At 22.0% G+C, this 18,129-nt stretch overlaps 2 protein-coding genes across 2 annotated transcripts in view; both read right to left on the minus strand.

The window, feature by feature from the left end:
• Phum_PHUM588150 (guanylatte cyclase alpha 1 subunit, putative) overlaps nucleotides 1–1,116 on the minus strand; it is a gene marked incomplete at both ends in the record, with an annotated part of 5,369 nt that extends 4,253 nt beyond the window's left edge. Inside the window, 4 exons of the mRNA XM_002432451.1 lie at nucleotides 13–97; nucleotides 176–596; nucleotides 859–941; nucleotides 1,112–1,116. Coding sequence (XP_002432496.1) covers nucleotides 13–97; nucleotides 176–596; nucleotides 859–941; nucleotides 1,112–1,116 — 594 coding nt within the window. The remainder of the gene's footprint in view (nucleotides 1–12; nucleotides 98–175; nucleotides 597–858; nucleotides 942–1,111) is intronic.
• Nucleotides 1,117–11,308: 10,192 nt separating this feature from the next.
• On the minus strand, nucleotides 11,309–11,509 carry Phum_PHUM588360 (uncharacterized protein; the record flags this gene model as incomplete). The annotated part of the gene is made up of 1 exon (XM_002432452.1): nucleotides 11,309–11,509. One exon carries the CDS (start codon nucleotides 11,507–11,509, stop codon nucleotides 11,309–11,311), a length of 201 nt encoding a protein of 66 aa, XP_002432497.1.
• Nucleotides 11,510–18,129: the final 6,620 nt, after the last annotated feature.

Consider the following 18,129-nt stretch of genomic DNA (forward strand, 5'->3'; position numbering starts at 1 on the left):
AAACGTTGATACGCCCATGCTTAGATCTTCTGGAACGGTTGAAGGTTTTTGGTGCGGTGTGGTAACACCCGAATCGGAGGATGGCGTAATTGTATATCTTGCAAAAAAAGAAACTCTTAAAAAATTCCTCTGAAAAATATTCATTTTTTTTTTGTAAATATTTTAATTCCCTTACTTAAAGTGTATAAAATCCTGAGTAGAAATATCGACGTTAATGTCGGTTTGATAAAGTTTTTCAGCGACTCCTTTTAATATTCCGACAAGAAGGTAGGCGTAAGGCGGACCGTAAGAAGTGAAATTAAGCTCTAATACGTTGGATTCCGGTAATACGGTCGTGCTTATGAATCCGGGTTTATCGGAATCCAATATTTCGTCATTTTCTACGTCATCATTGTCTTGTTCTCGGTTCACGTTTCCTTCTTGTTCGTTATCACTTTCGTTATCTAATAGTAGGACATCGTGGACACTGTTGAGAGTCGTTAAAAAATCGATTATGTTTCCTCCGAGACTACGAAAAGCTCTTTCGATTCTTCCATCGCAACTTAAATCCACCAATTCTCGACCGAGTTCATCGAATATTTCTTCGGCGTTTGAATCTGTTTTTTTTGTAATTGAATCGTCGCATGTATAATTATCGTTAATAATTAATTTTTTGAAATTGAAAAAAAAAAAACAAGGTTTAATAATTATAATTAATAATAATAAGTAAATGAAGAAGAGGTCGATGAATAAATGATTGAAAATTAATATTTTATACGAAAAGAAATAATAATAATAATTTACAGTATAACTGTGGTGGGTTGATAGGGGGGGAAGGGGTTTCATTTAAGTATAACATTATTAAATATAAAAAATTACCTTCCGATTGTTTAATTCTATTATAAATATCTTCTAAATAAGAATATCTGACACAATTTGATACTCCGTAAGGAAGTTTTTCCCTAAAATAAACAAAGAGTAATTATTATTATTATTATTATTATTATTATTATTATTATTACCAGTAATTTAATTTCCGTGCATTTATATTTTAAATATAATTAAATTAATTTTTTTTATCGAATCGAATAACGATTATATTAGTAAAAAGAATAAAATTTTTTTTTATTACGTCATTTATAAATAAGTTCATAAATATAATAAGGAGGGCGCAGTAGTGCAATGGCTGACACGCGCGCGTTTACATCATGCCAATTTATTTTATTAATTTTTAATAGTTTTATTTAACAGTTTAGTTATAAGTTATGTATCAAAAGTTTTGTGATTTAGTGTAGTTTATTGTGATATAATTAGTTTTTTAAATTAATTAGTGATAATTATAATTGTTTTAAGTTTAAATTTAAAAAATAGTCAACGGGTTCATGGAACAAATGGAAGCGTCAGCAATAAAAAACCTTAGAACATGCCTTGGTACATTTGATTATTATGGGTGAGTGTCTCATTTTAAAACTTTAATTTTACTTGCAAAAAGGTTAGGCTAACAAAAAAATGAAGCCAAATACCCAAAAATCTGTTTAATTAATTTTACATTTATTTAGTTAATTATGAGTAGTTTGACTAAATATCTTCTTCATCTCATCATAAAAAACAAGGTGTTGAAGTAATTTAATAAAAATATTCATTAATAATGATTGATTTGACATACTGGCTCAGTGTAAAATTTCTATATACTCCCTAATCTTTAAGGGTTAATTTACTGATTGTTGGTTGTTTTAGGCCTTTTCTTGAGTTAGTTTGTCTCATTACAACATAGTGTATCATAGAGATGATGTGATACTCTCTATAAATCTAAATCAAAGTCAGGGGGAATTGGTTACCTATATAATAATTGATTTTAGTGTAAGGTATTATGAAAAGACACAAAAGACACCATTTTATGATTGTACATCTCATATGAGCTGATTATAAGTAGTTGAGCTAAATACCTTCTGTCACACTAATTAAAAAGAGAGGTAGTTTAATAAAAATACTTGTGATTAATTAATTTATTGTATCAGGTGGATGTGAAATCTCTGTACTATTGTTTTAAGTGTGGATCTTTTGATTGTACATTACTTTAACTCTTTTCTTAAGTTAGTTTGTTTCATTGTAACATGTTTTGCCATATGTTTGGTGTAAAATTTTTTTTAAATTTCATTTAAGGTTAGAAAAATTCAATTGCCTTAACTCAGGTTAATTAGGTTTGTAGGTTTAGCAGTGTAATTTGTATACTGTGTTGTAGTTTGTATACTGTAGTTGTATATGTATACTGTGTGAATACATTAAAGATGGAATGCATGAGGGAAAATAGTGGGAAAATTAAGTATTGAAATAGTTCTGGGGAAAAAGTTATATTATAACTGGTTCATAATTGTAATAAAGGAAAATGAGAACAAGATAAAGACAGAACCAAAAGACAAATCTTGTTCTATTGTCAACCTTAGTCAGCCCTATAAGATTGTGAATCTCATTTCTCCTGTTCCTGGCAACTCCACAGATGTCAGTCTCTGGAGCCCAGGAGTACAGGAGATAACTCGTTTCATCGCATAAGACGGTCTCAGTGGGACTTACAAGAATTGTTGTCATGTCATAGGTTATAACAAGGCAAAAACCTATTAGTTAGGCATGCAGCATCACTGATATTCAAGCATTTATTCTTAAGGGATCGGATAGAAACCTGGAATAAATGCTGAAAAACAATTCGACAAACATTAAGGCGAATTGTTTTGTGATTATGAGTGAAAATATTAATAATAATAATAATAATAATAATTTAATGAATAAAAAAAAATTAATCAAAAAATACCTTAGAACATTTAAAATAATAAATTATTTAATTAAATAAAAGAAAATAAAAAATAAGAAAAAAACTTTTTTTTTTATTTTTAAAAACTCTACGATAAGATTATTTTAAATTTGAACAAAAAAAAAGGAAAAAGAAAGGAAAGAAATAAAGAAAGAATTAATTTAAAAGGAAAATATAAAGTAAAACGTGCATTCCGTATAGAAAACCGAATCAATTTAATAAAAAATTATTTGTATCAAAGGAAAGGAAAAAGGAAAAAAGAAAAAGGTTAAAAGAACAATGGATCAAACAAATAGCTTTTAATCAAAAGTAAAAGAAAAAAAAAAATATATATATATATATATATATACATAGGATGGAAAAAAAAAAGGTTCATGAACCATTTACTTTTTTTTTTTTTTTTATTTATTTACATAAGTAAGTTTCGTGGAATTAGGAACGAAAATAAAGTCAAAATAAATTTATTTTTAAGGAGAGCCAAATGAATATTAAAATTTAAATAAATGAAACCCTTCCAAAATGAATAATGAATTTTTTTTTTTTTTTTTTTTTTAAATGGGGACAGACATCTCGAGACAAACAAGTTTTAAGAAAAAAAAAAAAAAAAAAAAAAAAAAGTGGAAATTACAGAGGAAAACATTTTTTTTTCTTATTATTATTATTATGAAAAATAAAAAAAACATTCATTCAATTCATTCATTCATTTGAAATATTTAAAAAAAAAAAACAAACAAACAATTTTAAAATCAATACAATTATTATTACTAAATAATTTAATAGAAAAAAATGAAAAATTGATTTTATGGAACGTCATAAGGATAATTTTTTTTTAAAATAACAAACATACGACAAACACACAAAAATTGGTTAAAGGTAAAATAAAAATACAGGAAAAACTCGATTCGTTGAACTGCGTTTCGTCACCTTTTTGTTTTTGTCAAAATAAAATTTTAACGCGCACGCTAAAACGTTTTCATGCTCTAAAAATTAATAATAATAATAACAATAACTTTTTTTCATTTTTCATTTTTTTCATCGAACTGAGTTTGTATATAATGATAATAATAATAATATTTTGATTTAATTTTTTTCTACTCTCAAGTCTAAATTTTATTGTGTTGGTGACATTTTCAAATTTTTTATTTTTTCCTTTTAATAAAATTATAAAAAACGTGTCGTTATTTTTTAAGGAAAGGTAGAATAGTCTTGTTTTTAGTAGTGGTTTTAGTTATTTCATTTAAAATTTAAACAAAAATGTCGTCTCTGGTTTAAATACAAAAGATGGAAGAAAACCGATAAAGTTTGCGGTCGGAAACGTTTCGCCCATGAAAATCTTAAGTTTATATATATATAATCAAATTTTTTAAAAAAATTTAGTGTCCATTTTTTTTTTTAAATTCACTTCGTCACGCCTATCAGAATTTTCTTTTTTTTTTTTTTTTTATAAAAATTATTAAGGAACGTGTGTAAAATATACTTTAACATTTTATTTTCGGACGTGAGAACCACGTTTATATGTAAAACCTTTTTTATTTTTTTATTTTTTATTTTTCCTCCATGTTTTTCCAATTACAACCCGAATTTAATGTCCAACGATATGGAAATTTTACTCGTAAGACAACAACAAAAAAAAGGCAAATAATTATTATTATCAAGAGATGTACGGACGACGCGAATCGATTCACATAATTTATTGTTATTAACTATACGTTTAAAAAAATTTTGTTTTGAATATTACTATTATCACCACAATAATATCAAATTGTTTTTAGTTAAAAGCGCAAAAGGTTTCAAATATACCGTAGGTAATTATTCCTTTGAGAATAACGTGAAACCTTAGCAATAAACTTTATCTAGAAACATTATCAACGTCTCGAAAATTCTTTTCCATAATTGTTTTTTTTTTTTTTTTTGTTAAAATTTCATTTTGACTTTATAAAAATTAAATTTACTTCAGTAAAGTCGATGAAGCAAAAAAAAGAAAAAGTTTTTCCCTTGTTTTGTTTATATATATATGTATGTATGGATATATGGATTAGTTATTATTTATGAAAAACTCGATAAAACTTTTCTTTTTTTTTTTTTTCTTTTAAGCTTTATTACTTATTTAAAAAAGAAGCGAGTTTTAATTTTAATTTTTTTTTTTTTTTTTTTTTTGCATAAATTATATAATAACTCTTTTTTCAAAAAAAAACTGACACGACAAAAGTTTTAATATATTTTCATAACAGGTCAAATGTGATTAAAAGGAAGTTAATAAAAAATTTAATACCTTGATAAAAAAAAAAAAAACTTTTTAATTAAAAATATTAAACATGTATTTTTTTTTTTGTTTTTCCTTATTTTTGTTTGCGTTTTTTTTTTTTTATATAAAAATAAACAGATTAATTTATGATTAACTAAATTAACCAGATGGGTTTTTTTTTTTTTAATAAAGACATTTATATTATTATTATTATTATTATTATTATTATTATTATTATTTATACTAATTATTCTGTCATAAAATGGAGTAAAAAGAATTAAAAATTAATTAAAATTTACTAAAAAGTTTGACCAGAAGACAAAAAGTAGACAGAACAAAAAAAAAGAAAAATTCGAATGAGGAAATCGTACAAGTTGAAATATCAACGTCGCCGCCGCCATTTTTATTCGTTGAGAAATCGTATTCGTGACGGAAACCTGGAAATGATGATGCTTAGGTATATGAGGGGTATGGGGGGGTATGGGGGTGTCACGATCCTGTCGTGTTTAAAAGTGAAAACTGCGGCGCCGCCTGGTAAATTTAAGAGAAAAATTTTATAATGGAATTTTTTTTTTCTTTTTCTTCCTTTCTCTCTCTCTCTCTCTCTCTCTCTTGGTCGTTTATAAAAAAAAAAAAATTGTTGTTTTCCCGATAGAGAGAAAAACCGTGGCGTTAATAATAATAATAATAATAATAATAATAATAATAATTTATTACAATAAAAAAAAATTTAATCAAAAATAAAATTTTCTCGAGTAAAAAAAAAAAAAAAATATATATATGTGTATAATTTTACACAAAAGAAAAGTTTTATAAAATTATACTGACCGGAAATTCACCTCCGGAGAATTAAAATTTACAAATATTTTATAAACCACGAGTGAAATTTATTAATTTCGATTCTCTTATTTAATTTAAATTAAAAAATAATAATAATAATAATAATACTTACAGGCAAAAATATTTACTTTTATCTTCTTCTTCTTTTGACAATAGCGAAAGAAGAGCCGATTCTAATACCTCGTTCTGAAATCATATTTTTTTAAAAATTACTAAATCATCAATAATTACTTCCATTAAAAGTTTTATAAATGAAAATAAATTTTCCATAATTAAGGAAATTTCAGTTATAACAGGTGCTTAAATAGCAAACTCGTGAACATTTTGAAAATATAACGATTGATTAATGATCCCAAAAAAAATAAAAAAAAAGGAATTTTGCGGTACCGTTAAAATATAAAGAAAAATTTCTTTCCCTTCTATTCCCGAAAAAGTCTAAAAGGAATCTTCGAATAAATCAATAAAAATTCCGGCTAAAATTATCGCGTTCGAGATAAAAATTAATAATAAGAAAGGATGATGAAAAATTTGAACGAGGATTTATACGGGAATTATAAATAATAAAAAAAAAATTTAACAAAAGAAAAGAAAAAAAAAAAAAATTTTTTTTTATTTTTTAAATTTTGTAGTAGATTGTGCAGCAACAACAACAGCAGCAACAGCAGCAGCACCGTTATGTCTTTTTTATGTATATAAAAAAAAAAAAATTTTATTATCAAGACTTATTTCCTGTGGGATTAAAAAAAAAAAAAAAAGGACTGACACATATATAAAAAGTACATAAAATATCTTGTCCAAGATTACCATGATGATGCTGATAATAATAATGATAATAATAAAAATCAATTAAAAGTGCACAATGCACATATGTAATTAATAATAATAATTTTAAGTAATTTATTTATTTATTCTGTTCTTTTTTTTTTTTTATTATAGAATTTATCTCGATCTCCATTTTCCATTTATACTCACATTAAACACTCTTTTGTTAAAAAATGAAAATATTGTAATTTAATCTAAGATGAATTTTTTTTATTAATTTTTTGCAATTTATTTAAATCGTTTTTCTCTTTCATCTTACACATTAAATATTAATAATTTTCATTTATTAATAAAATATTTATTATATATATATATATAAAAAGAAAAAAAAAATTTTTTTAAATAAAATGTAATTGCATAACAAATAATAAAAAACCAGGGGGGAGGGGTGGTAAATGGTGATGTTATTATTATTTATTTTGTAATTTTTAATGAACATTATGTTTTAATATAATAACAATTATTATGTTTTACTTTTTTTTTTTTGCTGTCGTTGCTGTTTTTGCTGTAGAAAAGGAAAAGAAAAAGGTAAAACTAAAATTTCCGTAAAAAATTTTGGCATTTTTTTTTTTCATTAATAAAAATAATATGAAAAGTTTTTTATTTTTCTCGGTTCCGTTTTTTCTTTTTTTTCTTTTTTCTTTTTTTTTAAACCTTTTTCCTTTTTTCTTTTCTCTCTCTCTCATTCGTAATTTCCTTTTTCATTTTTTTCTATTTAAAATATAAATTACGTAATAAAAAAAAAATTTTTTTTTTTTTTTTTTCGTTTAAGGTTTCTAGATAAAAAAGGTTGAAAACGGTTCCTTTTTTTTTTTTTTTTTTTTGTGGTGCAACTTTATTTATTATTGATCGTTTTACTCGTTTCACGCTTTTCAAAGTTCTCAATCATATTAATTGTCATATCCAATGATGCAGCAGCAGCAACAGCAGCAGCATCAAATTTCCTTTTTATTTTATGTTTTGATCGCTTATAAAAGTTTTTTTATATACAATAAAAATTAAAATTATTTATTATTATTATTATTTTTTTTTTTTTTGAAAAACAAATAAAATATAAACACTAAAAATAATTTTTTTTTTTTTTCGGAAAATAAAAACGCTTGAAATTATTATTATTGGTAAAATGTACGCAAACGCAAATAAGAACGATTAATAATAATAATAATAATAATTTTCAATTTTCTTTTTTTTTTTTATATAAAAGAATGATGATAATAAGAGGGTTTAAATGTTCATTTGATTAATTATACCGTCGAAATTCGATTGATTAACCGTGAAAAAAAAAAGAAAGAAAACCTTCACTTGGGTCAGTTGAATATAACGTCTCAAACGTTAAAAATTGATTTTCAATAAAATGATTATAAAAAATCGTCATTATTATTATTATTATTATTATTATTATTATTATTATTATTATCCCGTTTGATTGGATTGTATTTTTAAAAAAAAATCGTTTTCAATACTTTAATTTATTCGGTAAATAAATGATGTCAAGTAAAAACTTATTTTTTTTACTTTTAATTAAATTATTCGTTAAAATAATTAAATTAAAAAAAATAAATATTTTAATAAGTAAATTGATGACATCAATGAAAAATGAAAAATTTCGTCGTTTTATCTTACGTATACATATATATATATATATTTAAATACGTTTTAATTACTTTTTCTTTGAGTGAGGAGAAATAAAAAAACCTTTCAAAAATTAACCTAAAATAATTTTCTCAAATTTTTTTTATTTTTTTTTCTTTTTTCCTTTTTCCTTATTTTTTTTTTTACTTTTAATGACATTCTGGAGCTGGTTCCATTAACTTTTACAGCACAATAAAATATTGTTAAACAACTTTTACATTTTATTCATGTAACATCGGCTTTACAGTAAAAAAAAAAAAAAAAAAAAAATTTTTTTTTTTTTACTCATTTTCAAATTAATTTTTATTACTACTAATATTTATTTTTGTTTATTATTATTATTATTATTATTATTATTATTATTATTAGAAATAATTTGAAAAATGTCAAATGAACTTTGATTGAATTAAATTTAATTTTTTTTATCTACTGCACGATTATATTTATGTATTAAACCTGTTTAAAAAAAATATTATTATTATTATTTTTATTTTATTTTATGTTTTTAATGGTAATTTAAAAGTATAATAACAATATAAAAGTTTGTTTTCATATTATTCAACGAATATATATGTGTGTGTGTGCGTGCGTTCGTGTGTTTGATTAAAAAATTATACGCACAAGTAACACGTCATTCATTATGTTTTTTTTAATTAATATTTATTATAATGAAAAATCTGGTCAAAGCATTTATTAGCTTATGTGCTACTACTACATATTGTTTTCAATTAAAAGTTTTATTTTTTATTTTTTAACAAGGTATTATGTTACTTCAACATATTTTCAGTTTTATTTTGTTTTTAAATAACTCTTCCCTTTTACAAAAAAAAAAAAAAAAAAAAACTAATAAAAGAGGGCATTTTAATAAAATTACAAAAGCATTTTCCTTTTTCCCTTTTCCCCCCTCTTTTTCCCTTTTTTTCCTTTTTTTTTTTTTTGAAACCTTTCCACTTTTTGTTATTGAAAATATAAAAATTACATTTTTTTTTTTTTTTGTTGGCAGATTCTAATATGAAAAAAAAAAAAATGAAAAAATGAAAAGGTAATTGTTCACATTGAAAAGAAAATAATGATAATAATATTATTAATTTTTTTAAAAATTTAATTATATTTTAATATTATTATATTTTGTCATGATATTTTGATCTGATGGTTGCTTTTTTTTGAGTTAAAAAAAAAAAAAAAAAAAGAATTGAATATAAATATTAAATATTTATAAAAAAAATTTCAAGAGGTTTATTGGTATATAAATTTAATAATAATATTCGAGCTCTTTTTTAAACATGGAGTTTTAATTACCGTTGTTTTAGATTATTGGACACAAAATTTATCAATAATTGTAATAATAATAATAATTGATAAAACACGCACACGTGCGAATATATAACAATAAACTAAAATTGTTGGAAAAAAGATAAAAAGATGAAAAGTTTTTTTTCTTTTATATAAAAATTGTCAAAACATTTTGTTAAAAAAAAAAAAAAAAAGTGAAAGGAAACGTGATTGTAATAATTGTGGTATCCTTGAAATACTATTCATTTGCTATAAAAAACAAAAATTGTTTTGTGCGTGAGAAAAAAAAACATCTTTTTATTCGGATTCTTATTTTATTTATTATGTATGCCTTGAATATGAGAAAATAAGGATTTTGATAAAAACCTGGAATGGGTGGTGGTGTAAACGTCAAACGCAAACGCGTCGTCAAATCCGAAAATAAACAATAATAATAATAATAATAATGGTAAATTCAATAGTGTGTTTTAAAAAAAAAAATTTCTTTTTAATAAATAAGGGTAAATGAATTGAAATTATTATTATTATTATTATTATTATTATTATTATTATTATTATTATTAATTGTCCTTAATAATTTAAGGGGGAACAAGAAAAAAAAAAAAAAAAAAAAAACGAAACTGAAAATGAAATGAGAAATTATTTTTTTTAAGAAAGTCATTTTTTTGATTTTGAGTTTTCATTATGAAAAGGAAATTGTAAAAAGACAGGAAATGAAAATCTGGTAAAACATTTTATCATTTTCTTAAAGAGATGATAATGATGATATTTTATTATTAATTTCACTAAATTATTTTCATTTTTAATAAGCTGGACGTTGAAAAATAAAAAATCACAAAGTAAAAATTAAAAAAAAAAAAAAAGTTTTTTTTTTATTTTTATCATTTTATCATTATCATTATTATTATTATTTTTTTATTATTATTTCACTGGGAAAAAAAACCTTTTAACAGATTTTCATTAATTTTTTATCGTGGTTGTCCACATGTACTATTTATATATATTTTTAACCTTCATTTTAAATCACGGCTAGTTTTATGTGCTTGTTCGGACTCTTTTATTCCCGGTTTCTACTTTTCTTCCCTAAGGAATAAATGCTTGAATATCGCTTAATACGAGATACGTTTTGTCTTTCTAAACTAAATCAATTTTTACCGAATCAATTTTACCCGATGGAAAGGAATTCCATACCTTCGAAGATATGCAACTGACATGCCCGTGGATTTTTAGTCACTATTAATATTATTATTATTTTCTTAACATCATTTTAATATATATTGAAGAGAATAGAAATATATATACATAAATTTTTTCCATTTAAACTTTGGAAACAAATAAAAATTTTGTTTTTATTTCGTTTATAGGCTAATAAAATTATTTGGTTTTTCCAGGAAAGTTTGTTTTGTCCATTATTCGACATGGTCACTTGACCCATTCAAAGGTTTTAAACCCTTTTAAGTGGATTTTACTGCATCACCACTTCACGTGTCAAAACTGACAATATAAATTTATAAGAAACAATTTTAAGAAAGTAAAAAACAAAAAAAAAAAAAAAACAAAAAAAGTTTTATTTTTATTCACTGGGCGGAGAAACCCCACATACTTGGATATCACCCTTTTTCAATTATATATAAATATATATACATGAGTGTATGTGTGCGTGTGCGTGTGTTTGTTGTTTAGGTAAATTATTAATTTGAAAAAAAAAAAAAAAATTTACTTACACCCGGTTGTAGTAAAAGTTTAATGGCTTCGTGTAAGACTTTTAAATTTAACGTTTGCCCATCATCTTCATCATCTTGTCCTCCCAATGATTCTTGTCTTCCCGGAGGCGAAGACTCATCCAATAGTCGACTGTTTGATTTTTGTCTTCTGAATGGACAAGAAGACATTTTTTTTTTTGTTTTTTTTTCCAATGGGGAGAGAGAGAGAGAGAGGGAGAATTGATGAATGGATAAAAGAAATAATCCTGGAAAATAAATAATGAAATTATTATTTCAGGCGTTAATTATAAAGCTTCAAACTTCATACACACGCTCATATATATATAATAATCAAAAAACTTTGCAAAAGTTCAAGTAAAAAAAAAAAAAAAAAACTCCAAATTGAATTATATAAAAATTTTCGCTTGAGTTAATATTAAACAGATACTCGAAGTAAAATTATGAAATTTTTTTTTTAATAAAAAAAAAAAAAATAAAAAAATAAATAAAACAAAATAATAGAAAATTTACATGTGAAAAATTAATAATTAAATAATATATATATATATATAGAAATTTTAAAAAGAATCTACCTTTTTATAAAATAACAATTGAATATATAAGCAATTAAAAAATAAAAAAAATGATTTTTAACACGTCAGTGAAATAATGAATTTTGACTGTCGTTTTTCAAATTTTTTTTTTTTTTTTTTTAAATTTTATGGAAAACAAAAGTTTTTACTCTGGATTCGAATATTATTATTATTTTTCGTTAATTTGAAACAACATTTTTTTTTCTTTTACAAAAAAGGTTTTTCCTTTCAGTTTTTTTAAGTACGCACGAACACACACACCTACATACACACACACATATATATATATAAAAACAAATGTTAGACGTATATATTTTTATTATGACATAAAAATTATAATAAATATAATAATATATTACGTGATATAATTTTTTATTTGAAAATTAACTCTTTTAAATTATTGTAAAAAAAAAAAAAAAAAGTAAGCAACGTCATTTCGTCGTCAAAGTATGCGTGTGTCGAATTTTTAACGTCTAAATTTATATTTAAAATTAATAATAATAATAATAATAATAATAATAATAATAATAATAATAATAATAATAATAATAATAATAATAATAATAATAATAATAATAGTGAAAATAATAATAATAATTAAACGTGAAATTTTAATTCATAAAAAACAAAACAAGGAATTGTTGTTAAATTAAATTAAACATTTTATAAACTTTGTCAAAATGAAAGAGAAAACTTTTTAAAGAATTTTAAAGAATTATCGAAATGAAATAATAATAGTAATAATAATAGTTATTATTATTATGATTATTATTTATCAGTAATTTTTGCGGGTTAAATATAAATAAATTTATTATTATTATTGTTTTCATTTATAATTCAAATCATAAAATTAACGTTTGAAAAGAAAAAAAAAAAATTTTACAATCCGGGCCAGGGATTTGAACGAATTTATAACCGGAATAAAAACTTTTCCGTTTTTTTTTTTTTTTTAATTCATTCATACAATCATGGAAATTTAAAAAAAAAGAAAAATTATTTTAAAATATTTACATTAAATTTTAGAGAAAGAAAAACAAAACCAAACAAGAAAGAAATAAAGAAAAGAAAAAAGAAAAATGTCTGCCAATCGATCGGAAAGGAAAATTTTTGTTTTGCCAGGATTAGGCATGCGTGAAAATGAAAAAAAAAAAAAAAAAGAAAAATACAAAAAAAAAGAAAATATAAAAAAAAAAAACGGTTTTTTTTTGTAACGTCAGCGACAGACATTATTGGACAATTTTAAAAATTCTGTTACAAGAATTTCCGTTTATGTTTCCTCTTTGACCTCTTATTTATTATTGGTTAATTTGTTTAATGCACCTGTTTGTTTGTCGTTTGTTGTTCTTTCACCCTTTTTTTTCCTTTTTTTTTAATCGCTATTATGCCTATTAAACTCGTCAAAAAAGTTTTTTTTTTAATGTGCTTTTAAAAATGCTTATTCATGAAATTTTCAAATTTGAAAAATTATTTTTTTTTTGTTTTCATTCATCGCCATTAAATGGCGATGAATTATTAATATTATTATTATTATTTTTAGACTTTATTAAAAACTTATTACGAGCGGTAGGTTTTTTTTTTTTTTTTTTTTTTTTTTTTAATCAATTTTAAAAGAAGGTTTTCGAAAAATATTAACACAACCTGAGCTTAAAATTATTAAAAATAAAAATAATAATAATAATAATAATAATGGGGAAGAAATTTAAAAAAAAAATTTTTTTTCCTTTAATGGAGTCGTTTATGTTTGTTTTTGTTTGTTTTTTCGAAACAATGACAGAAAAAATAAAGTTTGAAAAAGGCGGCGGGACGCGTATTTTAAAATTAATATTAACACGTAAAATACGACGAAGAGTTTTTTTTTTTTTTCCTAAAATTTAATAAAAGTTTTATTAAAAAAAAAAAAAAAAATAATAATTCGTTTTTAATTTTATTAATAAATTTTTATTAAAAAAAAAAAAAAAAACAATCGAACGCGTACATGTAAATAAAACAGAAAAAACTTTTTTTGTTTTTACAATCATTAATATATTTATATATATACATAAAAAAAAAAGTTTTTAATTAGTTTTTTAAAAAAGTGTTAAACATTAAGTGTATTATTATTATTATTATTATTATTATTATTATTATTATTATTATACCAATGAGAACAATAGTGGAAATTGGAGGGAGAAAAAAAAAGTTTTCCACGTAAAGATAAATTAAAAGAAGAAGAAAAAATAAAAATAAAAATACGGAAAATGTTAAGGGGGAGAAAGAGAGAGAGAGAGAAAAAAGACGTGAAAACAAAGATGGAAAGAATTAGGTAGGAAGCATTTTCTTGTTTAATTATTATTATTATTATTATTATTATTATTATTTTTTTTTTTTTATTTTTTATTTTTTTTTTAATATTTTTTCTTCAATAAATAATTTCTTATCATAAATTATAAAAAAAAAAAAAACATAAATAATTGATATGACAATAAGAGATATGAGATTATTATTATTATTATTATTTTTATTTTTACTATAAAACGATTGTTTTTGTTTGTTTGTTTTTTGGCAAAAATTTTTTTTTGACATTTTAAAAATAAAAATCAAAACAGGAAACAGGAAATAAATTAACCGAAATAACAACGAAAAAAAAAAAAACTTTTTAAACAATGACTCAAATTTTTCCAATTAAGATAAACAAAAGTTTTTACAGGAAAATACATTATTAGATTATTATTATTATTTGATCGAAAGAAATAATAATGTAATAAGAAAATAAGTAATAGTTTTAGTAAAAATAAAAAAAATTTTTTTGATTCATTTTTCAAAAAAAAAAAAAAAATATATGACGTCGCGCGAATACAAATATATATATATATGAAATGATGATGATAATAATAATAAAAGGATATCGGTCAAAGGTTTTAAGGTTAAAACAATATTGTCACACGTAGTTTTTATATTTATTCTTTTATTTAGAAAATATCGTAGGTTTTTTCACTGAATTCATTTTGTTTTTTTATTCGGGGAGGCTTTTTTTTTCTTTTAAATAAATATTATTATTATTATCGTTTATATGGATTTTATTTCAACGTATTGTTTGTTTGGGATTTGAAAATTTAATTGTTTTGTGGGAGTCCAAACAAATAAATTAATAAATTTCAAATATTTTTAAATGATGAAAATAATAATTTTAATTAATAATCGTAAATAATTATTAATTATTCTAATTATTTTCAACAACAAAAAATTAAAAAAACGGTCAAATATAAAATAATATGAGGGAGAGGGGAGGAGGGAGGGGAAAAAATACAAAAAAATTATTATTATTATATGATGATTTTTTTTTTTTTTTTCAATCGTTTCCTCCCACGCGCTTGTAAAAGTACAAAACTTGCAGAGAAAAAAAAAAATTTTTGTAGTGTTACTATAATAAATACACGATTATATATATATATAAAATAATACGTTAAAAGGATTTAAAAGTTTTATAAAACTTACTTTGTATTTATTTTTCCTTTAACAGCATTTATTATTAAAGTAAATTGAAAATTTTCAATAGAGAAAAATTATTATTATTATTACTATTATTATTATTATTAATTGATAGATTATCTTACAAAAAAAACATTTATTTATTTATTAATTTCGTTTAAATACGCGGATTTGAAAAAAAAAAAAAAAAAATTAAATAAGAGTCCGACCTGGAAAATCTAAATAAAAACGGACAAAGTTTTCATTATTTCAGGACCGTAACTTGAATTTTTTACCATTTTACCTATTCCTCCTATTTTATTGACAATTATTATTAATATGAATACATATTATTGACGCGTCAAATTAATTATAATATTTAATTATTAAATTTTAATCAAAAAAAACAAATTGTTTCTTGTTGTTTTTTTTGAATGAAAATTATCAATCAAATAACTTTTAACGCCACATCGTGATTAAAAAAAAACAAACAAACAATCAAACAAACAATGCAATCTCAGTTATTTATAATAATAATAAGTTTATTTAAATAAATTTTAATTTAAAAAATAAAAACGTTTTTCGTAAAGGTTTTAATCCTTTTTTTTTATTTTAAAATTAACTATTTAATATAAATAAATAAAATAATAATAATAATAATAATAATAATAATAATAATAATAATAATAATAATGTGGATTTGGTTTTTTGTTATTGTTGTGTAAATAAAAACAAAAAAAAAAAAAAGAAAAGAAAAGAATTTTACCCTTTCAGTTCAAGATATCATAATATTCGTGATATATCTTCTCGACAATATGAAAAAAAAAAAAAAACTGTTGAATTTAACGATGAACCTTCTTATTAAAAAAAAACGTAAAATATTATTTAAATTTCAGGTATTTTCATACAATCGTCGCACATAAATAAAGTCAAAAAAAAATAAAAATAAAAAACATCCGAACGGCGCGGAAATAACGCGCACAACTGAACGATTCTTGGTCAAATTCCGTTCTCTGAGCTTTTCGGTTTTGCGCGTTCCCCGTTCGGTTCGGTTTTTTTTTTTTTTTATTCTCTATTCACAATTTTTTTTTTTTTTATCCCATTGACAGTAAAAATATTTTCTTATTATTAGGTTAAAAAAAAAACCTTTTTTTTTTCTTTTTTTTTTTTAACTTTGTTGAATTAATTCAAAAAAAAAAAAAAAAAATGAATCTCAACAATTATTTACATGTACACATTCTGTAACGGTTTTCGTAACACAAACACTATTTATCTTATTAATTATGCTTAAATAATAACAATATTATTATTATTTACGTAACTTAAGGAGGAAAAAAAATTTTTTTCCCATTGTTATTGTCAATTAATAAAAATATTAAGTAACCTTATGACATTCGAAAAAGGTTTTTTTTATTTTTGACACGATTGCAGTTTGTATGAAAAAAAACAAAAAAAACAAAAAGGTTGTATTAAACATTAAATCCCTAAAGACAAATGGGAAAATGTAGTAAAGGAGTCAAAAGGTTAAGATGAAAAAACAGGGATGATTTTTTTTGGGATCATTAAACCCCTGATGAGCTTTCGCATAATGTTTAACTATTATTTACTTATAATTTACAATTTTTTGTTTTTTTTTTTTTCAAGGGAGAATCAAATGAGAAATTTTTCATGATTATCATTTCGACACTGATGATGATGATGATGATGATGATGCTTTCCATAAAGTAAGTTTAAATAAAAGTAATAATTTTTCATTCGGAAAAGTCAACTTGTAGCAAAACTTTTTTGCTTTATTCAAACAAGATTACTCTTCGCCGTACGTTTTTTCTTTTTTTAGACCCTCCCTCCCCTAGCTACCTCCCCCCCACCCTTACAAAAAATATTAGAAATCAAATTTAAATAATGTAAAAAAATGATGAAAAATGTTCACGACGTTCAAATGAAAAAACATTATTTTAATTTAATATTTTAATTTATTGTTATTATTATTAATAATTTAAAATTTGAAACGAATAATAATAATAATAAAGTTGATATAATTTTTTGTTTTTTTTTGTTCTGCAATCCAAAATGATGAAAAAAATAAAAAATTTTAATCTTTCTATTTACTCGTATTAGTTGTTACTCTTTAAAAAAAACGTTAAACTGAGAGATTATAGTGTAGTAAAGAAGGTTTTTTAAGCCTTCAAAACTTTTATTTATTTAAATACAAGAAGAAAATAAAACAAATTAACAATTTTTTTTTTAAATGCTACTAAAAACATTATTATTATTATTATTATTATTATTATTTATTAGGTTTTTCTTTTTTCTTGAGCGTCGTATCAATTTTCGAGAAAAAGAAACAAAAACTCGATCGATTCTAACTCTATGTTGTCTTATCATAATCTCTTGAGTTAAGAGAATTCAAGAGTTGGCACGTCGTGAAACAATTGAACAAACAACATTTTCTTTTTTTCTTTTTTTTACTTTTTTCTTTGATTCATTATTATTATTATTATTATTATTATTATTATTATTATTATTTTCGTTCGAGTTTGACCGTTTGTTTAATAAGATTTTCAATTTTACGTTTTTTTTTTTTTTTTTTTTTAATGAAAAATTGATTATTAAACGTGTGATTTGTATCCCATCGCCACTACCATGCCGGAGCTCAAAAATTTATTTTTATATATAGAAAAAAAAAGTTTTGGAAAATTTTTTTTAAAAATAATTAAAAAATTAAATATTAAAAACGTTTTTCATATAAGAATTACAAAAAAAAAGAAA

The sequence above is a fragment of the Pediculus humanus genome, genomic scaffold, assembly GCF_000006295.1.
Source record: "Pediculus humanus corporis 1103172108311 genomic scaffold, whole genome shotgun sequence".
Classification (NCBI taxonomy): domain Eukaryota; kingdom Metazoa; phylum Arthropoda; class Insecta; order Psocodea; family Pediculidae; genus Pediculus; species Pediculus humanus.